General features: G+C 36.9%; 4 protein-coding genes across 6 annotated transcripts; 3 read left to right on the top strand and 1 right to left on the bottom strand.

Annotated features, from left to right (window-relative positions):
* Positions 1–38: 38 nt before the first annotated feature.
* Positions 39–5,928, top strand: LOC141841909 (biotin carboxyl carrier protein of acetyl-CoA carboxylase 1, chloroplastic). Its single transcript, XM_074730105.1, has 7 exons — positions 39–219; positions 515–568; positions 656–819; positions 917–1,241; positions 1,324–1,395; positions 5,338–5,403; positions 5,644–5,928. Exons 1-7 carry the CDS (start codon positions 67–69, stop codon positions 5,665–5,667), a joined length of 858 nt encoding a protein of 285 aa, XP_074586206.1. The 5' UTR covers positions 39–66; the 3' UTR covers positions 5,668–5,928.
* A 674-nt stretch (positions 5,929–6,602) lies between these two features.
* On the top strand, positions 6,603–8,812 carry LOC141841910 (small ribosomal subunit protein uS7-like). 2 transcript variants are annotated; one of them, XM_074730107.1, is made up of 5 exons: positions 6,603–6,693; positions 7,406–7,588; positions 7,678–7,728; positions 8,259–8,462; positions 8,540–8,812. In XM_074730107.1, exons 1-3 carry the CDS (start codon positions 6,634–6,636, stop codon positions 7,723–7,725), a joined length of 291 nt encoding a protein of 96 aa, XP_074586208.1. In that variant the 5' UTR covers positions 6,603–6,633; the 3' UTR covers positions 7,726–7,728; positions 8,259–8,462; positions 8,540–8,812. The 2 variants fall into 2 exon arrangements, with proteins under 2 accessions (XP_074586208.1, XP_074586207.1); XM_074730106.1 differs by lacking the exon at positions 7,678–7,728 and having other exon boundaries at positions 7,406–7,677.
* A 2,041-nt stretch (positions 8,813–10,853) lies between these two features.
* On the top strand, positions 10,854–13,719 carry LOC141841908 (cytochrome b561 and DOMON domain-containing protein At4g12980-like). The gene is made up of 3 exons (XM_074730104.1): positions 10,854–11,597; positions 12,720–12,974; positions 13,152–13,719. Exons 1-3 carry the CDS (start codon positions 10,980–10,982, stop codon positions 13,440–13,442), a joined length of 1,164 nt encoding a protein of 387 aa, XP_074586205.1. The 5' UTR covers positions 10,854–10,979; the 3' UTR covers positions 13,443–13,719.
* Positions 13,720–14,737: 1,018 nt separating this feature from the next.
* LOC141841007 (AP-4 complex subunit epsilon-like) lies at positions 14,738–24,402 on the bottom strand. 2 transcript variants are annotated; one of them, XR_012602770.1, is made up of 12 exons: positions 23,524–24,402; positions 22,147–22,332; positions 21,845–22,060; positions 21,666–21,776; positions 20,218–20,415; positions 19,985–20,116; positions 19,594–19,650; positions 19,383–19,499; positions 18,051–18,128; positions 17,773–17,916; positions 15,149–16,588; positions 14,738–15,000 (listed from the first exon to the last, which is right to left on the bottom strand). XR_012602770.1 is itself a non-coding variant. In XM_074729122.1 (11 exons), the coding sequence occupies exons 1-11, from the start codon at positions 24,130–24,132 to the stop codon at positions 15,533–15,535; spliced, it is 2,904 nt and encodes a 967-aa protein (XP_074585223.1). In that variant the 5' UTR covers positions 24,133–24,402; the 3' UTR covers positions 14,738–15,532. The 2 variants fall into 2 exon arrangements, 1 of the variants encoding a protein (XP_074585223.1); XM_074729122.1 differs by having other exon boundaries at positions 14,738–16,588.
* Positions 24,403–25,545: the final 1,143 nt, after the last annotated feature.

Genomic DNA, 25,545 nt, shown 5'->3' with positions numbered 1-25,545 from the left:
CGCCGTCTTCGTAAATCCCCAAACTGGACTCTCGGCCTCTTGAGTTCCGACTTCCGAGTCCCGACCATGGTCGCCTCCGCCTCCTCCGCCGCCGCCGCTACTGCCACCGGTGTGTTAGCTGCCGCAGTTGCCGCTTCTTCCGCCTCGCACCGACGCCCTGCTTCGGTCTCCTTTCCTCTCCCTTCGAAGCTCAAGAAGCCTCTCCTTTTCCCCGCCAAGGTTCGCTTGATTTGATAGCCTTTTCGCTCTTCTCGCTCGACTTCATCTTAGATCTGTTCCCTTGCACCCGTTTCTTGATAGATTTTGGAAAACAGATCATTTTCTTCTCCTCGGCTATTTTGATTTCTTTGATTGAAATGCTTGGAGGCCGACATTTTGTTTAGGTTTTTGATTTTGCTGTTCTTTTCTCTTGTTGACGAGTGATCCGTACTTCTTGAGCCCGTTCCTTTCCTTATAATTGTTTTTTGTCGTTTTCGTGGTAATGTTTGATGGTAGTACAAATTCCACATTGTAGGGATTGGGGTTCCGCCGAGACAATGCTGTCACTGTGAAGACTCAATTGAATGACGTAAGCATTAATGTATTTCCCGTTGTTTTCTAAATTTTCGTTCTATTCGTTCTCATCCTTGGATTACCCCTTCACATCCCGGCATAGGACGTTGGTGGATTCGCCAATAATTCTGCATCTTCTGGGACTAAGGCGGATAGTTCAGCACTCAAAGGGAAGAATGTGAGAGATGAAAATGTTTCGCCACCTTCAGCTCCATTAACGGAGGAGGCAATAGCTGAGTTTATGACTCAAGTTGCAAGCCTAGTAAAGTACGAGAAATGATGCTTCTACCTATTTGCTTCTTTGTTTTTGATCTGGTAGTGTAAAATCAAAACAGGCTTCTTGAGTCACATGTTTGTGATGCAGGCTTGTTGATTCAAAAGATATTGTTGAACTGCAGCTGAAACAAAATGACTGTGAAGTTATCATTCGCAAAAAGGAGGCTTTACCTCAGCCTCCACCACCCCAAGTTGTTATGATGCAAACCCCTGCATCTCCGTTACCTGTTTCACAAACAGTTCCACAACCATCTCCTTCCCCTGCTCTTCCTTCTCCTTCTCCTGCATTGCCAGCGCCTCCTGCCCCTGCATCTACTCCTAAGGCTTTAAAGACATCACATCCTCCTCTTAAGAGTCCTATGGCAGGGACATTTTACAGAAGCCCTGGTCCAGGCTCGCCCCCTTTTGTTAAGGTGATTGCTAGTTTCACTTTTTTGTAGATGAAACTTAATGAGATAACACATTGCATCCTACTTAAATTGCCTACTTTGGTAGCCTGGCGACAAAGTCAGCAAGGGACAAGTACTCTGCATTATTGAAGCTATGAAGCTGATGAATGAAATTGAAGTAAGCTCCCTTTCCTAGGATGGTTTGATTTTAATGTTTTTTTTTATTGTTTTGGCTGTATGATTGTCTTAGTGAATCTGCAAAAACAAATGTTGAACTTATTGTGTCCTTCACCTCTATCCAAATCCACGAAACTGATCGTGGGAGTTAAATTGGAGCTCCTATTTTGGCTAATGGATAATGTCCATATATTTAACAAGTCTAAAAGAAGGATGATAGTTTTCAACTAATAAGTCTATATTTTAAGTCCTCATCTAAATAGTATATTGAAATCTTGACACTTCTATATTTCATGTCCTCAGATAAATAGTTCATTTGACATCTTCTCTTATAATCCTTGTCAATAGACCTTTGTATTTTTTGCTATTGTTTGTTGTCTTCTACTCAAGAAGGTTGTAAGAAACTCTAATCTTATTCACTGGAGATCTCAACAGTTGGATCTTGACTTTTAACCCAAAAGACTCCTTATTCTCAAACATTAGCAATTTAACATGGGTTTTCCCTTAGTTTGTGCTCCCATGAGCACAGTAGGTATATTCCCTTTTGCCTAAATGGCTAAATCACAATTGACACTTTCTTGCACACTGTCTTGTCACAATTGTCTGTTACATCCTCAATCTATAATGTCTAAGATTAGCTTAACTAGCTGACAGTGCTTGAAATATGAAACCATATTGCATTTAGAAGGATGAATTGCTTGTTCCTTTTAATATACTTCAACTATTTTCTCCAAGTAATAATAGTATAATGGACTGTAGTCTGTGAATATAATCATGCAGATCATTTAATATAATGGCTCTGTAATCAATGTATAAATTTAGATTGGTCAGAGAAGTAGCCTAGTGCTTCTATGGTTAAACTAGTCCAACCAGTTCAATTGAATTAAATAAAAATATAAAACAGAAAAATCTAATAATTTAAAACAAAATATGTGTCGATATTCTGGATGAATTGAACATGACATGGGTTTTTGAGTTTTTCCAGTTGTTGTAATCTTTCAAATGCTTAATCTGGATTGAACAGTTGGTCTGAGTTGATTTTTGAAACTTTAAGGCTGTGTTTACTTGGAGGGACATAAAGTGAAGGGGGAGTTGGTGAAGAAGGGAGTGGAAGGAGGAGGGTGGAAGTGCAAAGAGAAGTGAAGAAACATTATTGACAGGGGATGATGGAAGAGAAGGATAAAAAAAGAATGATTACTGAAAGCTACTCAAGTGAAACCTGGCTTCATGCACAATAATAGCAACAGCTTCATCACTAAAATATCTGTCCCCAACATACTCAGCAACCAGCCTATCCTACCCTTCTTCTTTGACCTCAAGAACCTTGCCCGCCATGACCTCAGCTACAATGACATCATTACTGGCTTCCCAACTTGTTTTTACCACTGCTCCAATCTTCAACACCTTGACCTATCCCTAAACTACTTGGGAAGGGTTTCAGCCAATGCTGACAAGTGAGCTTCTTGGCTCACTTATGTGAATGTTATCCTTTATTGTAATTCTTACATGTATTCTGTTTACTTGCTTGGTATTTAAAATTGTCAAAATGAAAGGAAAAATAGTCTCTTGTCATTAACTAGGTGCTTGTTGATCTATATTGACATTCACTTTGCCACCTTTTTTGACTTCAAGAATTGCAGTTATACACTGCGTTGACAGAGATGTTACTACAGCATGGGATATTGTTCTCCTACAAGTGTAGTAGCCTAAAACACAACAATAAATAGGAAAAGAATAAAAGAAAGAAAGCAGCAAATACAGAGTTTACATAGTTAAAAGAGATTGCTTAGGTGGCAACTTTCTTTTGTATGGTTCATAAGAAAATAATACCAACAGGGAACATTTAAAGGAAGGGAACAAAATCTTCGTGCTAGTCCAATACTCCATGTAAGTAATGGAATATCACACTGAATATTTCCAATATTGTACTTGTTTTGTTATACAAGTCTACAACCCTTAATGTCATTTCTCAGAAATAGTTCATCATAAGCGAATCCAGAATATTCTGGACCTCCAATCTTTATTTGATATCCAGCTATTCTACTGACTGAGATCACTATTCCAGATTGGCCCAGTACTTGGTGGGCTCAACTAACTGAAGTTTTTGTATACAATAAAAATACATTCAATAGAACAATCCTTGATTTAGGTTCTACTCTAAATATTAAGTTTACTTGGTTTTAATTTTTCCGTCACACTATCATTGTTGAACTTTCTTCATACAATGCTAAATACAATTTCAAATGACTATGGACCCAAAGATTAATCCTACCACGAGTTCAATAATCAGACAATTCCTCTATAGAATTTTTTTTCTAACTATTCATCATTGGAGGTGCCTCCTGGATCTCTACATCATCAGAGGGAACTACCATACTTTTTCTCAAACACAAATATAATGTGTTAATCTCTGGGACTGCAGCATCCAACAACCCACTTGAATGCTTGTCACTGAAATCTTTCTGGGATGTTTTTTCTACTTGTATATTTTTTATTTCATTTGTAGATATTCCTTTCACTTGTCCATCCCTTTTAGTGCATTCCACTTGTATTGCATTTGATCATTTTCCAGTTTTTTTTTCTTTCTTGTTTTTGTCTTGCATTTGATCTTATTGAACTTTCAGTCCACTTGTAGAGGAATGGATTTCACTTAGCCATCTCATACAATTCAATCTCTATTTGCACATTCGAAGTTCTAAAGTTTGAAAAAGATTTAAGTACATTAATGCTCCTTGAAATATCAGCCTTACTTTCAATAATTCCCTTTTTGTTTTGATTTGGTCACTGAGCTTTTATAATTGTACCATTCATGCCCAACCATTAGATTTAATTAACAAGTAATAGGCTACTGATGTGGCAGCTGATTAAGCATCCGCATCATGCTCATGTCAGCACAATTATAAAAGCTGCTGACATGAGTGTGGCATGATGGTGACAAGTGTGTTGACTAAAATGACTACGATGACCTAGTCAATTGTCATTATCAGCAGTTCACAATTTGTCTTCAAGTCACTTAAGTACACTTGCGTTATTTTAATGAATGGATCAGAATATAACATTATAAAGTTCAATAAAAAAAATTGGGGCAGATAGTTTAGGGGCCACTTGTGTAACAATCCTTTTTCATATCATCTTGTAAATCTGTCATCATAAAATACAGAGTAGTGATGTATTTGGTCATGTGCAGTTGCAAATCATCTAATGGTAAATCATCCAACAAAGTTTTCTTGGTTTCTGCTTTATAAGTTGCTGCAAGAATTCTTTTTGCAATGTTGGGTAGAATGGGAAAAATTGGGTTGCCAAAGGTTAGAATTAATTTATTACTAACTTTTTGGATACTGGTAGAACACCTGATCCTATTAACAAGCGCTGATGCACATGAGCAAGTGTACCGCTTCTACCAAGTGCCATTCTTTTATCATTGCCTGCCCATTTGTCGCCTACTTGCCTGTCTTATTGTAGGAGATGGATGGTGATTAAACAATTTTAATCTTACTTTCACGTTAGAAATAGACAATATTTTCATGAATAACACTCTACTTATGCAATAATGTGCTTTAGTCCATAATGACAATTTATTGGTTTAAAATAGAGCACTGGCCATATTTGCTCTTTCCAGAACTAATCTATCTTGCAACTTCTTATTTGATGTTTGATAATCTTGGACAATGGAAAACACCCAGAACGACACAGCTATCTTATTCAGAAGTTAAATAACTTTGTTCTTGCTATTTATTTTATTGTTTCATTAATTCATAACATATTCGGTGGTCCTGTTTGACATTTATATACTTATCTACGTTCATATCTCCAATATCTACATGCTTACAAGTTAAGAAAACTATCATTGTTCTGAAGGGGCGCCTTACCAGAATCTAACTTATTCATCATGTTGTTGCTTCTAATGCGTAAACATTATTAATCTTATACTGTTCCTTTCCAGTCTGATCAGGCCGGAACTGTTGTCGAGATACTGATCGAAGATGGCAAACCTGTAGGTGTAGGACAGGTTAGCTTCTATTTTCTTTCACTTCTTTGCAACGGAAATGTTGTTTCACCCCTAAAGTTCGTTTTCTAGAAAAAACAGGTAGTCCTAGAAAAAATTACCTCTTGCAATTTTAAAATCCTAAAAGTATTTTAAAATTTTAAAACATTATCGTTTTTAACACGTACTGTTTTTCTTAAAAGAGAGAGAGAGGCTGTAATTTTTTTCTTCACATTTTAATTTTTCTCTGGGATATTTATGCAGCCAATTTTTGTCATCGAACCTTAAAGCGTATCCATCCATCTGCCATGGTTAGGGATTCTATCAGTCACTTACTCGTTCCTTTTAGTTTCTTCCAAGACTTGACTTTGCATGTGAATTGGAAACGGTGATAGCTTTGATCTGAGTCTAGTTGCTAAAATGTATATTTTTTTCCCCATTCGAACTGCAATAAATTTTTGTAATCTTGTTGAAACAATTTTTTTTTTTACATTGTCTTGTACCAAACATTTGGATATCAATTGAGATTGCTTGGAATTCATTCGTGAAGGGTGATTGCATTTCATGTTTTTCTTTGCCGAGCATGTGTTTGTTTGTTGGTAGCTTCTATTTAAAATATTGGAATGCCTTGCTTGTTCTTGTATGCATAAAACAGGTTATTGTGAACAAAATGTATTAATCACTGTAGAACAGTCCATAGCATTCTCTTTTTGTATAAAAGGAGAAAAAATTAGTTTCTATTATGTCTGATTTCTTGAAATTTCGACATTTAATCATTATATAATAAAATGTGCCATCTAACTTTCAATTAATCCAATTTTGATTTTATTTTAATAAAAACCAAAGAGTTGGTGTTCAAATGTGATTTGAGATTTCAACATATTTAAAAAATTGCAACTAGATTTAGGTTATTGTATCATCCATGTCAAACATTAAAAAAAGTTTATTTTTTTTAAACTCCAATTTATTTATAATCACATATATATATATATATATATCTTATTTTCTTTTTTAAATATTTTTTATTTAGATTGAATTTATAAATAATTAACTTGAAATTTTGAAGTGTATAATAGACTGCTAAACGCTTAATGATTCGTTCGCCAGCCATGTGATCCATCACCGTACATTTATTTAGATCTTGATCGAGCTGTCAATATATATACCCTTGATTTCGAATCGTATTCTTCCCTCGCATTAGGGTTTCCGCTGCTCCACTTGTAGTCTCGTCGCCCCTCTCGGCCGTCGGCGCTAATGGCGATCCAGCAACAGGAGGTTAAGCTGTTCAATCGATGGTCCTTCGACGATGTCGAGGTTCGTTTATCTCGCATCATCTGCTTAACTTTAGAGTGATCGTTCACTACTTGTCGACTGTGTGACTGGATGTCTTTCATGCAAGATCGATTGGTGCTATTCTTGAGCATGTATAGTCAGCTTTATGTATTCAGGCCGTCGTAGCTAGCGCTTCCTTCATTTTGTCAGAAAGGCTGTTTTTTTTTCTTCAAACAAAAAAGTTGGTTTTGACGCTTTGGCGTTCCTCCTCTCTTTCTGAACATAGCCATTGCTTGATGCGACTGCATGGATTTAGATAACTAGAATTTTTCATTCAGATTGATGAAAAGAACGAACTTGTATAACATTGTGTGCTCAAGGATATTGCACATGTGTAACGCAAAATGCATTCTTTATTATTCATATTAATATCTCTCATTTAATGTATGTTTGCAGTGGGTTTCAATTTACTAGAAAACTATAAATTTTAGGGGGCATAGGCTTTTGATAACTCAATTCATAAATAAAAGCATTCTACTGTTTCTGTAGGTTTGCTATAACATCATTCCACTTCTTCCATAGGGAAACAAATCAAGGTTAGCTTATGATTGTATAAACATATTTCTTTCACTTTTTCAAGTGATAATAACTATGGAAGATTTCTTGATAAATTAGTAACTTTTAAAGACATTCATTTATTGTTCACTATTTCTGCTAGAAGTGAACTGGTTGGGTTTTTCTCTGCTAAGTGCAGGTCAGTGATATCTCACTTGCTGATTACATTGCTGTGACTCCGCCAAAACATGCTACATATCTTCCGCATACTGCAGGAAGATACTCTGTTAAGAGGTTCCGAAAGGCTCAATGCCCAATTATTGAAAGACTTACAAATTCTCTGATGATGCATGGCCGAAACAATGGCAAGAAGCTCATGGCGGTCTGCATAATTAAACACACACTGGAAATTATTCATTTGCTTACTGATGCAAACCCAATCCAAATTATTGTTGATGCTATCATTAACAGGTAATTGACACTGAACTTGAAACTCATTGGAGACAGTGGGCATTGTAACAAGTGAGGCAATCTATTTCTTACTTTCTTATGCTTTTCATTTGTGTTTCTTGATTTGTCATTTAATTTCTAGAATAATTTGCACCCTAGAAAATTTAGACTGACCTAATCTAAATAATGTGAGCTGGAAATATAGTAACCTGAGTCTTACATATCAGAAATATAGTAACCTTTTTATTGAACACAGGATTCTCATTGTCAGATGTTTGGTCAAAAAAAAAAATCTAGTGCACCATTTCCGACATTGAATTGTTCCTAAATATATATAACTGAACTTGCATAGTTCTCTTCTTCCTTAGAAGTTTGCTGTCATATCTTGTACTGGTTTGGAAGCTACTGCTTTCTGTAATTGAGAAATTGTTGTTTTGCTAGATAGTTGTTTGTTATCAGTGAAAACACTATGATCAATCACTATAGTATCATGAGGGCTAACTTTCTTGTCTCATGTTGCAACTTAATCCATAAACTTCATTCCAACTATGAACCATGACAATTGATGGTCACCTTTTCTGTGGCCTTTTTTTGCATTGCAGTGGTCCAAGAGAAGATGCCACTTGAATTGGTTCCGCTGGTGTCGTCAGACGTCAGGCAGTCGATATCTCTCCACTGAGGCGGGTTAACCAGGCAATATATCTCCTCACCACAGGTGCCCGGGAAAGCGCTTTCAGAAACATCAAGACCATCGCCGAGTGCCTTGCTGATGAGTTGATTAATGCTGCTAAAGGTTCTTCTAACAGGTAGAAAGCTTCAAGAGTTGATCCTTTATAATTCTTTTTATTGCATATGAACCTCACACTGTGCATGCGTTTAACAGCTATGCTATCAAGAAGAAGGACGAGATTGAGCGTGTTGCCAAGGCAAACCGTTGAGCATTCTTCACTTGTGAACTTCCCAGACATGGTCACCTTTGCCTTCTTTTGAGCTAAACTTAAAATTTTGGTGCCGGATCGTGTATTTTTTTCAACTAAAACTGCCTTCTTTGATATTTGCTTCTTTTGTTTATTGGCATATAAGACCTAATTGGCTTAGCCAACCTACTCTATTAACTAGTTTAGTCAACATGTCCATCTTGATTGTTCAGTCTATCCACCGGAATGCCTTGGTTGATATATCTGTTTGATCTACTTAATCTGTTTGTCTGGCCCAATTGGCTTGATCAACTACTTTAGTTTGATGGCTTACTCAAATCAGTTTTTTTTTTTGTTCATATTTGTTAGATCAATTTGTTCGTCTTGATCCATTAAATTGGCTTCAAGTGCTTTCTCGTCCAATTTAGTTCACTTATTGATTTTTTCTTCAGTAAAAAATAGAATTTGTCATTTTAGTGGTTTTATAGGTTTTATGATCACATGTGAAGAGGTAAATTAAGAAGTTATAATTAATTACGAATGATGTGGATATTGCCTTGGCACATAATGAGTTTGGTTCTCCTACCTAATTACTTGACTCATCTAATCCAATCATGTCGATAAGCTTTTACAAATCTCAAACCACATGATATTGCATTTTATTTGTTCACAATGTTTAAATCAATAATATTTTTTTTAAAAAATAAAATAAATAAAAAACATATATTATTCTTGAGATACAGTAAAGATTTTAACTTTCCTATTTATTTAGACTCACTTTTTAATAAGAAAAATATTATAAAAAATGATTCAATTGCTTTCTGAATAAAACCTTTTTTTTTATTTATAATGTTATATACTCCGTAACGGGCTGGCTGCCACAAACCTACGCGTCATGCAGACGGCAGGATGACGTCGACCACGATGGCAGCGATCGTAATTAATGGTGGCCGTCAACCGGTCGCTGTCACCGCTCTGTCTCTGTTTTCTCGATTTGGTCGCATCGTCCGCTTCCTCTTATCGTTTACGCGTTACTCACCAACCCACGCATCTACCCTACCGAAAAACCGATGAGGGTGGATTGGAAGAGGAGTGGCAGGCGAGCGGAGACGTTCATCCATTGTTTACCAACCGTGTTTACTGGGAAAGAAGGGGAAATTTTCCATCCGCGGAGAGGAATAGATTGGTCAGACGAGCATGAGTCTTATTATCCCACTAAACTTGTTTAATAAGATAATTAAGATAAATTAAATTGAACTTGAATGAACTAAAGTATTAATGAATATTAAAGCTTGATTTGATTTTTTTTTTAGTTTGAACTTAGTTTATTTCGATGTTCGAGCTCTTCTTAGTTTACACTTGTTTAATTATTTAAAATTTTTATATTTTAAACTCAACCATTTGAATGGTAATGTTTATATTTTTTATTCATTTTAAATGTTCATTTTTTATAATTTAGATGTTCAATATTTTTTTAAAATTTTTTTTAAGATTAAAGATTTTAGGATTAGACGAGATTTTACCCCAGTTTATATATATATATCCTACACGTTATTTATGTGCGATAGAAATAAGAATAGCTATTTAAGTTTTTTTTTAAGATTTAGAAATTAAGTTATAGTATTAAATATAAAAAATTTTAAATAAGAAAAATTTACAGAGCGTGTTGAATTGTTATCTCATATTTTTTATCTCACACATCTTGTTAGCAATAATTAAATTTTTTTTATTTAATATTGTAACCTAATTCTTAAATTTTAAAGATAAAATCCTAAATAATTTAATCGTAAAAAAAATTATAAAATAATATTATTTTTATTTTAAACATCTGAAATTTTTTGTCACAAACGCTACACGCACATATGTGCATATGATATCAGAATTATATATATATATACAATTTAATTTAATTAGTTTTAAATATTATTTATTTAATTAGGAAAAATAATTTTTTATTACGATAAATATTAAATTTACTTCATTTATAATTCTACCATTTACTCTTCCGCATGCCACCCAATGGCATGCGTCGCGGTGGTCGTTGCTTAAGTCGTATCCAGTCACAACCCACCTCACCCACCCCACCCCCACCTCACGTAACGGATTCTCCTTTTCCATCCATGAGCGTTAGTGCGTTACGTAGCCAACGTACGTCGTCGCCCGGGAACCGCACGTGTCAAGCGCAGCTTAACTAATAAACCGTCCTGCGGAACAGCACACGCCTCTTCCTCTGTAAAGCGACTCCGCCACGCGCGGGCTCTCTGCTCTCACCTGCTTTTAGCGCTTCCACGCCTCGCCTACTTCGAATTTATAAAGAAGCCCCTCCCGACGAGGTTTTTGCATTTAGCCCCTTGATCGGCTTATTAATTCCCCTTTCGCCGGCTGGGAGACCACCGCGACCGGAGCATGGTAGCTCTAGGGCTTCGCCTCGCGCTTCCCGTCGCCCTCTTCCTCCTCCTCCTCGGAGGCTTCGCCTCCGGGGCTTCCTCGTGCTCCTCCGCCTCCTTGGGCTCCAACCGCGTCTACGCGACCTGCAGCGACCTCCCGCACCTCTCCGCCTCGCTCCACTGGTCCTACGACGCCGCCTCGGGCAACCTCTCCGTCGCGTTCGTCGCTCCGCCGGCGCAGCCGGATGGGTGGGTGGCCTGGGCGATCAACCCGACCGGGCAGGGAATGGACGGGGCCCAGGCGCTCATCGCGTTCCGGCAGCCCGACGGGTCCATGGGGGCGGGGACGTACAGCATCAAGGGGTACGACGTGAAGGAGGGGCCGATCGCGTTTGAGACGTCAGATCTGGCGGCGGAGCAGTCCGGCGGGGTGATGCGGATCTTCGCGAAGCTGAAGCTGCCGTCGGGGACGACGACGGTGAACCAGATATGGCAAGTGGGGCCGTCAGTGTCGAGCGGGGCTCCGCAACCCCACGACGTCCAGCCGGCGAACTTGCAGTCCACGGGCAAGGTGGATCTCATCAGGGGAGCGACCTCCCAGTCCAGCGCCGGCAGTTCCACTACCAAGAGCAAGAATGTGAGTGAACTTACCCAATTTTGACCTACAATTTACCTAAAATTATCATCTTTTGGCATATGATTGACTAGGAGTCAACCTTGAGTCAGAAAAGTCAATTGATCGATTTGTTTCCTAATTATTAATATTTTTTCTCTCAAGATTTTATGGTGGTCTGGATTTGGAAGTATCTATAGAATTCAAGGAAGGTCCACAGTTTTCTTATTGAGAAATTATTAGTATTCGTGGTCTGTGTTCCTTTGATATAGATATTTTTGCCACTGAGGTCTTCGGATCAGCTTAGCCAAAATGCAAACTTTGTCCTTTTCGTCTTAGAAAACTTTCATTTCTTACGGATAGTAAATGTTGAAAGCCTTATAGTTTGCTACAAGAGAAAATGGTTTAGTTTTCATTGTTTGATTGTGCTATTGGATATTGGGTTCATAGAGGATTGATTGTTGGAGAGGGCCGGCCAAAATGGCCTGAAGGGTTCGTTGGGATTGGCAGAATGATGTTTGAGCTGGCTCGTGGAGGTGGTGGAGGGGGCTTGTGAAGTGCTGCTTTTCACATTTTCTGTTGGCCATGAATTTGTATTGCACCAAAACACTAGGAAATGAGGAACTATCCACTTGGTAGCTCTACTGTCCTGAAATTTCCTTGCTTTGTATCACACCTGACCCCAAAGCAGTTGAATGATTGAGGCTTCTAATATCAAACTCTGTCGAAACAGAGTGGTACATAGAGTGTCATTATTTATGTACATATTATGTGTTGCTTACCTCCTCCCCTCAGCCCCTGTGTCCAAGTAAACAAACCATTATAATATATATTGTGTAAAGGTTTCTAGGTTAGTCAGAAGATTCAGACTATTTTGTTGTATGTTGCATTGTGTTTGCTTATTGTGTTTCAAAACTTTTTGAATGTTGGAAATTTCATCAATGTAAATGACTTTGTTGATAGGCTCACCGCAATATAAATAAAGAAAAAAGTATGGCAGGAAAAGGACGATAGAAACATATATAGGATACACAAACCCATTCCGAATATCTGAAATAGGTTTAACTTTGACTAGCATTACTTAAACTTCAATGTTATAGGAGCTTTGGATGTATCTGAATTTTAGGTACTTTGCATGTTATGTAGGTGCATGGCATGCTGAACGCTGTGAGTTGGGGAATTTTGCTTCCGGCGGGCGCGATCTTTGCTAGATATCTGAAAACATTCAAGTCAGCAGACCCTGCATGGTTTTATCTCCACGTAACATGTCAGATTATCGGCTATGGAGTTGGAGTTGGTGGCTGGGCTACTGGTCTCAATCTCGGCAGCAAATCTAAGGGAATTCAATACACCACTCACCGAAACATCGGAATAAGCCTCTTTTCGCTAGCAACCTTACAGGTAAGACAAGCATTGCAACCTTTGATACATTTGAATCAAAGTTTGATTTGCATGATTGGATTAAAAGATATGTGATACTGCGAGCTTTTGTTTCGGTATAGCTAAAATCCTTACTATACAACAATTGACGTTGTACTAAATGCTGCTGTCTTGTGGCCAAATTGTATGTGTTTTTAGGTTTTCGCTCTATTCCTGAGGCCAAACCAGGATCATAAATACAGATTCTATTGGAATATCTACCATCACTTGGTCGGATACACTGTCATCTCCTTAGGCATCGCCAACGTCTTTGAAGGCCTCAAGGTCTTGAGCATCGATCACAAATGGACAGTGGCTTACATCATTGCAATCTGCATTCTAGCCGCTATCGCCTTGTTTTTGGAGATTGTTACCTGGATCATTGCTCTCAAGAGGAAATCTGACGACTCAAAACCCTACAATGGCGTGAAACATCCACTATCAGCATGATGGATCTTACTACCACTCTGCCAGTACGTACCATTCGATCTTTCTCAAGTATGCACACGCCTTTTGCTTAATCTACAATCATGGTACAAAATTTTAGTCTTTCTATATCACTTTGTATATTCTATTGAAACAAGTCGAACTCTTCCGCAATCCCTACATCAGCCTTTATGCTTAAGTTTGTGTGATTTGGAGGTTGAGCTTTCTAATGTTTTTTCTGAAGACTCAGAAAAGGCTTGTATAATATATCATACAATATGTTTCCAGCCCTTTTTTTTTTGTGTGTTCTTGGTTTCCTTGTCATGATTGGATTGGATTAGATTAGATTAGAATCTTTTAGAATGGAGCCTTTTCTGATATGCCACAATGATTGGTTGGTCTATTGGTGTTGAGTATTAGTAAATTTCAAGTTGATTCTGCCAACTCTTCACCCACTGATTGATTAATAAACTTTCCAAAGTGGTCTGTCTATATGTGTATATTATTTAAAAGATTATCAATGAGGTTTTGTTTTTTTATTTTTGGGTAAATGAAATGTTGAACTCCAAGTGGTGAAATTTTGGTGATTTGGAGAAGAATCAAGTTCATAACTTGTAAGGTGAGAAGACAAGTGCTTAGACAGGTATATGTCATATGGCTGCTACCTACAAGTTAAAACATTGACCAGCATGTTCAGACCAAAAACTGATAGATACTTTGAGTCCACATGTTGACACCACAAGGGGCATAGCAAATAGAGGAAAGAAGACCTAGCCACGTTGAGCCAATAGAAGATAGAAAAGAAAAGAAAAGGGAGAAAAGGAGAGGCAAAAAATGTTTATTCTGAAAGTGTCATCGACTCCTACCTATGTCGTCCATCAACCACACAATTCCATCGACCTCAGCTTTCCTTGACTACACCGAAGTCCTCATCACCTATACTCACCTACACTTCTGCAAAAAGGTGAAATCCACCACGACGTAACCCTTGTTATTCTTCTGCAAGTCTGCTGCGTCATAACCAACTCAGTTATACCCCAAAGGCAAAAAAATACTTGACGCACATTGCTTGAATGCACATTGAGCTTCTGGCTTATGGCCTGATTCTCCATTGAGCTCTTCGTCCTATAGATTGACCCGCCCACTTTTGGGTGGCCAAAATTTCAATGAAAATGTCTTTCACTTTGTGCTCTTGTTCAATGAAAAAAAAGTCTTTCATGTCCGCTCATTATCCCCACGAGTATGGTACAGTAGTAAAACATTTAAACAAACAATAAGCGAATCAAAATTTGAATTCCAATTTAGATGAACATCTTAAAAGTTGACTTCTAAGTGTGCATAAATTATACTACTTTCAGAATTAACACTTAGATTGAAAAACAAACACGACCTTGGTGTAAAGAAGCCCTAAGGGAAGAGAATTTCACATGCCACAATTGAATGTGAGGCTCTGAGCGACTATTCTGAGCATATGCAGACAATTTATTGAAATATTTGCAAAAATTACTTCGACAATTCGATGAGTATTATCACTAACCGTTCCCAAAGAAATTTCATCATACACCCACCACATGATGCTTTCCTGCACATCACACGAGTTCGCAATATAAGAATTACACTTAAAATTGTGCTTGCACAAAACCAACAGAAGAAGAAGCAAAAAAAAAGTCCAGGCATAAATCTTAAATTCTATTCTAGAAAATACAATGGATTAAAAGAAAAAAAAATACCAGTCGAGCAACTCTCGCCGGAGAAGCAACAAATGCAATAAGTGGGGCGAATGATGGCTTCCGTTTTGGTCGCATGTTTGAGTGTCTTCTTCTCTACAGATAGAACTAAAGCACATCTACAAATTGGCCAACCATGTTATACACCTTGTTTGAGGAAGTCCTATTTTTCACCTCAAAAAGAGAAAAAAAAATCCCATCTAAATTTACTCAATGAGCCTTGCAAATGCACTCTTCTATAGATCGAACCAATGTAAGCAAGCAAATCATCAACTCACACTCGTTGTATGTGTGAAAGAATCCACCAGAGATACCACGACCATTGAACCCGGGGTTCTTGTCGAGATTGTCTAATGAGCTAAGATGTGAAACCACACTGTGCACTTTTCAGCCCAACAAGTCTCTGAACAAGTTGGGGTTATTTCCAGTTGGTGTCACACCAACCTGCCTGGCGGTTGCATCCTTGTGCAATGCATCTTGTAGATTTGGACCCTTCTTAACTGCTATCATGGGTTTCTCCGTGTATGAACTCTTATCGGCAGAATAGGTGCCTTCAGAAGCCAAACTGAGAGAAGTGCTGGATCTGCTTGGTGGTGTATCCATGTGCAGTGCCATCAGATCCGGTGCTTTGGCACCACCAGTTGTGACAGGATTATCGAGCGGGGCCAGTGCTGAAGCTGGCTCTATAAGCCCTTCCAACTCTTTGAAGGGATCAATAGTTGGAGCACTTGTAGGGACCGGTTCCCCGAAATCAAGGAGATCAGGAGGAGGGGCAGTTTTCTCCTTGGAAGTTCCAGGACTGACAGATCTGGCCACGCTGGATTTCTCAGTGTTTGCAGAACTTCCTTTGGGTGTCTTCTGGGCCATTGTTGCCTTCTTCTCAGTTTTACTGGCTGAAGCACCAAAAAGCGAGGCTGCTAACCTTTGTTTTTCTACCGAAACTTCAGGCTGTTGTCTCCTTGAATCATATGTGGTATCTCGTGAATGAGACCTGATGCCATCTTGATGCGCCACAACTCCATTTGTTGTCTTCACCACTGAAGTAGTGCTAGATGAAGAAGATGAATATGTAGGTTTACCCCACTTCTTCTGAACACCATCGAGGCGAAGCTTAATTCCAGAATCTGCAGAAGAGGCTTCAGGGCCACCAGGTAGCTTAGAAGCCTGATTATTTTCTCTGTAATAAGTATTCTCAGGCACTAGAACAAGATCCGTAGTTGGAGTCAAAATGGATGCTTGAGGAATAACAGGTATAGAAGATGGCTTCGGAAGCTCATATGCTTCAAATCTAAGTGAATGACTGGAAGCTTCTTGCTGGTATGGACTTCTAAAGCTGCTTACACCAGACATGCCTAGTCGTTCGCTCTCGGGAAGGTATGGATTTGCTCCCTTCTCAATGGATTGTTGTACAAAATTGATCAGGAACGAAAGATCCTTATCAACCTGAAAGAAAACACCTCATCAGCTTATTGGAGCAGCAAGGAATTAAAAATATTCACTTTCTAACTTAAGATATTTGCCTTTTAACTTAAGATAGTTGCAATTGAGTCAAAACAATTTTCTGAGACTAAGAAACCACAAAGTTTTTCAGGGAAATATACACTATATTTGGTTTGAAAAAAATTCTAAAGTTTCAAAAAAAAAAAAAACCTTTGCCATCAAGCCATATTTGCCCCAACTACTTTGGGGTTTTAATACACGAATGTTATCCTTCCATTGAACACTATGTAAAGGCACTATCGTTGGTAATAATCAAATTGATTAAAACTATATTTTATTACATTAGTAAACTAATAATTTCTTTGATCTTGCTGTCCTATTTACAATAGATTTATCTCTTCTATAGTCAGAGAAATTAGTAATTTTTAAACACATTCTATACCATCTCACCTTGTTTTAGAGTTACACAGAAATAAAAGGAAAAAACCTTAAGATGAATCTCTTTCTTACACAGAAAGAGATATTTAATTATTTGATTGCATCAAGAAAAAAATCCATTTAATTGTGACTTTTGATAGCACCCATCTTACTGAAAAAAAAAATCCCACCGAACATACTTTCACAAACAAATTTATATATATATGAGAAGAGAATGAGAACTAGGATTTTTTTCCCCTAATAGTTGTTCTGCAAGCACTAATAAAGAACCAATGCTCGAGGATGCTCACCATGTAAGGTAAAGAGATTTCAGTTGTGCAAACTCTTTTACCTGTTGCATTCTATAGTCGAATTAGCCTGCATCTTAGGATATTCTATCGGTCAGTAAAACTTAAGTTCGTATGAAAACATCCATAAAGGAGGATTATTGTTTAGCATCCCCCTCATGATGAAGGTGGATGGAACTTGAATCATAAATCCAATGAATTGCTAGATAATGTAAATTATAATCCATGAACTTTACACAAGCAAGTCATGATGGCCAGTTGTTCATGATATGTGCACTCATACTCTGATAATATAGCTAATAGGTAGATACTACTGAAGCTTAAACTACAAGAGAATCAATTTATAGATTTAGGGATATCTAACATCCATCACCCAACTATAGAAGACCAATAGCAAAGATAAGATAACTTATGCAAGCAATGAATTATGGCAATGCAATTCTGAAACTGCATAATGATTACCTCAACATCCTCACAGCTTGCGTCGAGTGGCATGACATTTCCAGCTGCTTGACTATCTAAACACAACAATGCTTGTAGCTCATAAGCACGTTGCTGTAAGTCTGTCGAATGTGATGCAGATAGTTCATCAATGAAGGACTGACACTGCAAAGGCAATAGAAACAATGACTGCAGTATTAGCAAAAGTACATAATTTAAGCAAGAAAGACCCAATTTTACAATAGAAAAGATCAGCTCAATTATACTCTCTAGGCATACAATGCAAATACAAGTATTACCTCAGGCAACATTTCCACTTTTCTTCCTGCAGCAATCTCAAATGCACAAATCTTCATGATTGCTGATATTGCATAAGCCTATCACAAATTTGAAAGACAATGTCCTTTGCTAAATAGATGCATTATAATAACAAAATAAGCAGATGAATAGATAAACTACTAGTCAACCATACAACCAAAACAATGTGTCTATTTTAATGCATTTCCTAATAGTACGTAATCACATAATTTAGCTTTAGTGCACAAAGTCCATTTGTCTCATATATTCAGGTAATTGTTTCAGAAACTCTAAGGCAACATCTCCTTCACTTGGTCCAAAAGTTTGGGTTGGACGGTTTGATTTGACATCTCTGCTGACGAGTTTGGTCCCATTTAGTAGAGCAAGAGAATAACAGAACAAGCAGGGTGCTTGCTTGGGTCCTCATATGATACAGTGATTCATATTAATTATTCTCTGTTATATGGTACATAAGAATTCTGAACTGTTCAAATTCACACACAAAAAATGAACTTATTATTTAAAAAATTGCTTTAATTTTAAAATTCATGGCAGGTATGAAAACGAGTGATACCACCCACTATGATACACATTTGTTCATTAATTATTATCTCCCTGTAACATGGAGTTGAGCCCCATATCAATCATTAGTTCCAACTAACCTTCATTAAGTGCATTTCCTCCACCCTACTCTATTCACCTCCTGCTTATTCTGTTACATTTATTTGATTTTAGCATGCAAATATAATCTTAGTGACTTCTTGGCAGAAACATTAGAAATAAAGTAGAATTTCATAAAAATTTCTCTAGGGCATAGTTCTTAGGAAAAATTTCCAAATGAACATAAACTAAATCAAAATAAGGAGAAAATTCACTAGGAAAAAGAAGTGTGATGAGCATATCAAATAACAAAAATATTTAAAAAATGAACAATTAACTACAAGCCAAGTCTTTGGCTTTGAGATGCAGATCAATTTTGCATTTAAAGTAAGGAGAAAGAGTTCCTTTTACTATTGAACTAAGGAAAGCAACTTCTGCTGTATACCACGATGATCCAAATCCTTAAGTGCAAATCATTAAGCCAAAAAGAAATGTTAAGCATGAATGCTACATCCATGCAAGGTGGTAATAATCCAAAAAAGCAAACAGGCATCAATGTTATAGATAAAAACATTTTAGCATAAGTCTAGATTTTTCATTGTACACCAGAACTCTTCTGTATGTCTAGTAGGCTGAGAAATTGTAAAAATAAATAAAAAATAAAAATGTTAACATATCATAGTGAGGGAAGTAAATTTCTCTGTCACAAGCAAAAACGTGATTAAGAGATTGACCTTGACTGTATCATTGCATAAATGTGCCTCAGTAACATCGCATAACTTTCCAATTATAGATGCAGCAGTGTATTTCCCATCTGCAGTTCCATATTCTCCAAGAACCCAGCATATGACCTGAGCTTAAGTACCATTCATTAAGAGCATTATATAGGCACATAAAATAGGTAACCAAATGAAAAAGTAAAATGTAACAAGAAAAGCAGTAGACCTGCAAAAACAAAGAAGGAAGCTTTGGTTCCCCAAGAATGCGCAAGTAAGAATCAACCTGAATAGAAGAAATAGAAGTTACGGATATCCAATAGGAACAAAAAGATGAAAATAAACAATAAAGAGAGATGACTGATGACTCCATGCAGAACATCCAATTTTCTGTCATTCAAAAATCTGTCCAGACTAACTTGAACAATAAAAAAGACAATTTTGGTAAATAGTTAGTCTGGTCACTTTTATACCACAATTTTGGTAAACAGAGAACAATCGCATCTCTAGGAATTGGTATCAAAGTGATACCACAATTCTAACAAAATCCAAAAAGTGATACATTAATTCCAATTAATCTACCCATGATAAGTAAACAAATCTAGCATCCACAAACTTACTGCAGAGGATCTGAGTTGACTGTCAGCACCTTCATCATCCTCTCCAAATCCTTCAGCAATTAGTCGCATTAAATTATGTGCAACTCTAGCATTAACAAGATCGCCTGCATGCTCAAAGACCTTATTCATCGTCTGGGAAGTAAAAGATTAAGTCATTAGTTAAGAGACAATTCTAGGAAATGTTTTAGAAGAAGGTACAAAATGTAATAAAATTAAACAACATGGAGTATTACTTGGATAAACCATTGGTTGCTTGGTGCAAATTGTTCAGCAAGCTCAACACAACGTGATGCAATATCTGCTTTGTAGTGATTATCATCGATATTTATGATATAATCAATCATACGTTCAACTATTACTTCAACATTTGAGGACTTTGTCATTTTATAGAGTAATTCAAAGGTCTTGCGCTTTAAGGTATCATCGGGATCCTGTAGAAATGAATCCATGCAAACTGACTCAGTAAATCACATTTCATATTTAGTATTTGGCAATTGCTAGGTAGTTAAATAATTATCACTGCTAGATAATTGTGTCTGAAACATGAATGTTATTTTTTCTGAGGAAAGTAAGCTTGATTATAAACAGAACAGAATAATCATTAGTATCAATCCACCAGAAGGAGATGATTAATTATCCCACAGATCTCCATTGACAAACCAGGGTTCAGTAGGCTTGAACTGTCTGTGATTACTGAAATCCATGTATTGCTACTTTTACCAAAAACAACATAGTTATGCACTCTGTGACTTGCTATCAATGAGAGTATGAAGCAAGATCATGTAAAATTTTGTTGTCGAAATTATACAGATATAAGCAAAGCAATAAAGGATGTTACAATGCAAACAATAACCTGTGTTATCATTTATGTATCAAACTGTAGCCAATAGATAAACAACTAGCCTATTATCTCCTTTAAGATTGTGTTGCAAAACTATAGATAGTGATCTGTCAACTATCAACTACCTATTTGCCAATAATGATCCATCAATATAACCGTATCCTATGCATTATATTACCTTTCTTCTGTTTATTTCTGCTTGCTAATACCATGCATTCTATTTTCTGTAACCACCCTACCCTCTAGGTTTCCCCAGTCAATTGGACTTATTTTTTGTCAAGCTTAATTTACAGTTGCATGTATACTATCAAACTAAAGTAGATCATAGTAACTGGATGTTTTTTAATCAAAATCCAATATATAGTTCATTATTCTATATTAGCAGTTCATGTTTGGCTTTTAATAATACTGTTCTGCTGTGCGTATCTACGCGCACGCACACGCGCATGGATGTTGCCAATTTCTATAAAACAAAAGAATAAAAACACCAAAGCATTAGCAAGAAAATATTTCCAAGTGGCATGGACAGGAATTACTTCCAACATAAAGCAGTATGTGCATAGCATGCAACATCAAGCAACCTGATGGGGAATGTTTGATTACTATTAATAAAATGGTAGATTGCCAGAAAATGCCCAAGATGATGTACATAGTTCATTCTTATGACCTGTCAACCTTTTCACTAATTAATAAGTGGCATATACTCTTGCTACAATTGTAAGCAAACACCAAGTCAGGTGATTCAGAGTAAGAAACTAATATAGAGATCAACACATGCAATTTCTCTTGAGAAAATATCAGTATTTGCATTAAGAATGTTTTTGAGAGAGTATCCATCACCTCTAAGCAATCAATAACAGCAAGTTGGTGTTCTTCAGCAATATCTGGATTTATTTTAATAAGTCTTCCAAGTGCGTCAATGCCCATGTATTTGAGGTTATGACTATCACTCTGCCGAGCAAACGAACCACATAAGATATAGCAAAATATCATCAACCAAAAATGAAAACTGGGCATGCCTTCAAAAACTTGGAAGTGGCTTCTACAGCAGCATCCATCAATTTAACATTTGGATAGATGGATGAGACACAACATATACATTCGTATAGCACAGCATTCCCAATGTTGCTTGATGTTTCACATTTCCTGAATATGTCACTAAGTACATTATAAATTTGGCCACTTGCTTGCTTATCACCACTACCGAGTAATGCAAGAATCTTTAGTAGTTTTATCTGCAAGATAAAATATAATGCTACCAAAATTAAGCAGGAAAAAAATAACTTTAATCAGAGATAAGGCACTCTATGTAGCAGGGTACCTGAATAAATGGAGCAGGCATTTGATGATAATCATATGTCTTTGGAAGTCTTCTCTCAGCTACTTGCTTAAGAATGCTAGCAAAGCTGGAGACAAGATCCTTGTATGAATTTACATCTTCAGTAATGAGATCAAAAAGAGGGCAAAGTGTTGCACCCATCACTCCAGGATCACTATCACACAACCTCTGAGACAAAGATCGAAGGCAAATGAGTTAACTCCTCAAAAAGGCTTGTAAGATATGATAAGAACACTTAAATAATAGAGAAAAATTGTATTTTAGATTGATTAATAAAATAGTATACCTATTATAAGAATCTCTTTAAATACTATAGTATCATATCACAGAACAAACCAAAAAGAAAGTCACAATGCTTAGAAATGGATAAACACATGGGATTTATTGACAAAAATATTCATATTTATTAGCTTAGGTTGTCAACTGATAAAACACAACAACATTAAGTGGTAACAACATTCAACTCTAGCTTTAAAATTGATTAGTTCCTCTTCTCCTCAACTGATGTTGCATTTTGATTCATAGTCAACTTGTCTAAACAACGAAAGGATTTATCCAACTGGCATAATCAAGGACAGATAATTTATTTTCTTTGTGCTTCCAAATTTATCTAGATTCTTAAGCAAATGAAGTGAGGTCACATTTGCAAATCAGAGTAACATAGAAAATATGGAAACGACCTAGACCAACTAGAATGCTTTGATTATTCTGGATTTTGTTTTGTTTTCCTGAAGCAAGTGAAGAGACACAATAATACATATTCCCAATAACATGGATAAGCAAACTCAAGATGTTTCAAAATGGATATACTGACTGAACTAAAGCAAAAAAGGCTGACACTTATAAAATAGACGGTTAAGAATCTATAAAGGATCCCTTAATACTTTTCCATAAAACCAAACATCAGCAATCATTGTGAAAATATTTCAGTTGTTTACATCTAACCCATGCCATTGGGGTTATGGTTCTTCTGGCTTCAATATTCTGAACGCAAGGTCTATTCTTTCATTATGATATGTTTACTTTATTTAGTGTGATAGTGTCGCCTACATTATCTGAAGCATCACTTGTTCAAGTCCATAATAAAAGGTAAAAGGTCCAGATATGTTACTAACTTCCGATACTGATGCAATCATGAGTTCATGACTAATTGCAAAGGTAGCATTTAATGAATAAAGATAATAGTGTTACATAAATGTAATCATCAAGGCAAAGGAAGCATGTTTGTATGCAATCAGAGAAAAACTACAATACCATTCTTTTGCGAACAGGAATTGAATGTAGGTGGCTTTAGTCGCAAGTTGCAATGTCATACAATACATGCAAGCAGGCAGGATATGGAAATGGGAAAGCAGATACCTTTCTGAAGTTGGAAATGAGGTGGGACACGGAGGCGGGTGAACGTTGGTAGAAGCGATGGAGTGTCATCACAGCCTTCTTGCGGACGGTTTCCTTTGGATGAGCAAGGAGGTCAACCACCTGAGGAAGAACAGCAGGGATAGTCTCCTCGTTGATGAGCTTGCAGGCGGCAGTGAGGGCAGCGCAGACAACCAGATAGTTATCCGAGCGGAGGTCCTTCTGGATAGTATTGATAATTAGTATGATCAGATCATGATCGTCGTTGAGGAAGAGGGTGACGGCGAGGTAGCCGGTACGCTTGAGAGGGAGGGAATCGTCGTGGGTCATCTTGACGGCGTGGATGTAGCCAAAGGAGGCGTCATGGCCAAGCATCTCGGCGTAGACGAGGCGAATAATATAATCCTTCATCCTGCGTCGCGGCACGTCGGGCTCAGCGATCCTGCGTCGAAGGGACTCGATCTCCCGCAGTATGATGCGGTCCTCTTCCGCCTTGGAGCGCGCCTCCCCGATCGACTTCACCAGGTCCAGGAACTCCTTGGACTGGCCCGCCCACGCGCCGCCCTGGGAGCCCATCGCCAGCTCCCTTCCGATCGTCTTCAGCTGCTCCATCTGCGCTTATCTCTGCGGCTTTAATCTCCCCCAACTCCACCGGATTCACCTTACCAAAAACCCTAGGACGAACTCCTCCGTGACGGATCGAAATGGTCTGCCGACGCGAACTGATCCTAATTCCAAGCCGTTCACGAAGATTCAGCGCATCGAAGGCTTGAATGCTGATGAACTCGGATCGAATCGGGAAGAGTGCACAATCGAGACGGAGATCGAGCTTGAATCTGAGATCTGGAAGACGAACGAAACAACAAAAGAAACGAGATTTTGGTTTTTCCCTTTTTCAATTTTCTGTTTCCTTTTCTTTTGTTTGTTTATAGCTCTGATCTTACACAAAAAGGCTTAGGAAAATACGCATTTTTCAAAAAGACCTTTTTAGTTTTAGAATTGTCGACAGACCTCTAGAGTTTTAAAAATCTTATTTTTACACCCTTAGGTCTAGGAACACAACATTGGTTTTTTGTGTATCGTAATTAAGAATTAATCCATAAATATCTAATTAATTATAAAAATATTTTATTATTATTATATCATCGTAATCCACAACTTAATGAAAATAGGGAACACTCAACTTAATGATTTTATTGAAGATGTTTTCTAATAAAAAGAACATAATTCACCATGGAACTATAAAATATCACCATAAACTTTAAATTTGTCACTAAGTAGCATTGTAAAAGAGATTTATTTTTTAAAAACAATAGGATGGATTAGTATTTTTTAAATGGCAAAAAATAAAAAATACCCTTAATTATTATTTTTATTAAAAAGACGTTCCTTATTTAAAAAATCAAAAATATTATTATTTCAATATTATTATGCAACTATAAAATACTTATTACAATGTATAATAATTATGAAATATATGTATTAGCTACATTATAACTATTATAATATATTAAAATAATTTTTTAAAACATTTAACTTATCAAAAATACTTATTATAATAAATTTAAAATAATTTTAATTAAATTAGATTTATTTAACATGTAATAACGGTTAGTCTATAATTATTACAAGAGTGCTAAAATAAATAAAAAAACTTTTGATGGGGGCATTTTTTATCTATGCTCTTATTTAAAAAAATGATAAATCCCAGTTAACCTCATTAATTATCTCTGGATGGCTGATTTGAACCCACAGAAGTTTTCTACCAAGATAAATCGGGAAGTGCACGTCAGACGCCCAACATCCTTTGATTGTGCTCCCCATTTGAAGAAAAATTTATACAAATACATCGTAACTAGGGATCAAACTGTAAATACTTAGGCTGCGTTTGGTTTAAGAAATAAAAATACAGAGACAGAAATACAGAAATACAGAGACAGTAGAGACAGGGACGCATTTACAATGGTCTCCGTCGGCGGTGACCGGACGGCGGCGTGACCCAACATCCTTTGTCTCCATTGTGCT

Source organism: Curcuma longa, chromosome 11 (assembly GCF_044706935.1).
Source record: "Curcuma longa cultivar G26 ecotype Majalengka, Jawa Barat chromosome 11, ITB_CL_G26_1.1, whole genome shotgun sequence".
NCBI lineage: Eukaryota > Viridiplantae > Streptophyta > Magnoliopsida > Zingiberales > Zingiberaceae > Curcuma > Curcuma longa.
Note: the sequence above shows the minus strand (reverse complement) of the source record. Positions and strands in the feature narration are given on the sequence as shown.

Coding starts and splice junctions, on each gene's coding strand:
- LOC141841909 (XM_074730105.1), top strand. CDS start 67: ATGGTCGCCTCCGCCTCCTCCGCCGCCGCCGCTACTGCCACCGGTGTG. Junction 220..514: donor CTCTCCTTTTCCCCGCCAAG/GTTCGCTTGATT, acceptor TCCACATTGTAG/GGATTGGGGTTCCGCCGAGA. Junction 820..916: donor CAAGTTGCAAGCCTAGTAAA/GTACGAGAAATG, acceptor TTTGTGATGCAG/GCTTGTTGATTCAAAAGATA.
- LOC141841910 (XM_074730106.1), top strand. CDS start 6,634: ATGGCGATCCAGCAACAGGAGGTTAAGCTGTTCAATCGATGGTCCTTC. Junction 6,694..7,405: donor GGTCCTTCGACGATGTCGAG/GTTCGTTTATCT, acceptor TGCTAAGTGCAG/GTCAGTGATATCTCACTTGC. Junction 7,678..8,258: donor GTTGATGCTATCATTAACAG/GTAATTGACACT, acceptor TTTGCATTGCAG/TGGTCCAAGAGAAGATGCCA.
- LOC141841908 (XM_074730104.1), top strand. CDS start 10,980: ATGGTAGCTCTAGGGCTTCGCCTCGCGCTTCCCGTCGCCCTCTTCCTC. Junction 11,598..12,719: donor CCACTACCAAGAGCAAGAAT/GTGAGTGAACTT, acceptor CATGTTATGTAG/GTGCATGGCATGCTGAACGC. Junction 12,975..13,151: donor TTTCGCTAGCAACCTTACAG/GTAAGACAAGCA, acceptor ATGTGTTTTTAG/GTTTTCGCTCTATTCCTGAG.
- LOC141841007 (XM_074729122.1), bottom strand. CDS start 24,132: ATGGAGCAGCTGAAGACGATCGGAAGGGAGCTGGCGATGGGCTCCCAG. Junction 22,333..23,523: donor TCATTTCCAACTTCAGAAAG/GTATCTGCTTTC, acceptor TCTTTGTCTCAG/AGGTTGTGTGATAGTGATCC. Junction 19,651..19,984: donor GTCAACTCAGATCCTCTGCA/GTAAGTTTGTGG, acceptor TCTTCTATTCAG/GTTGATTCTTACTTGCGCAT.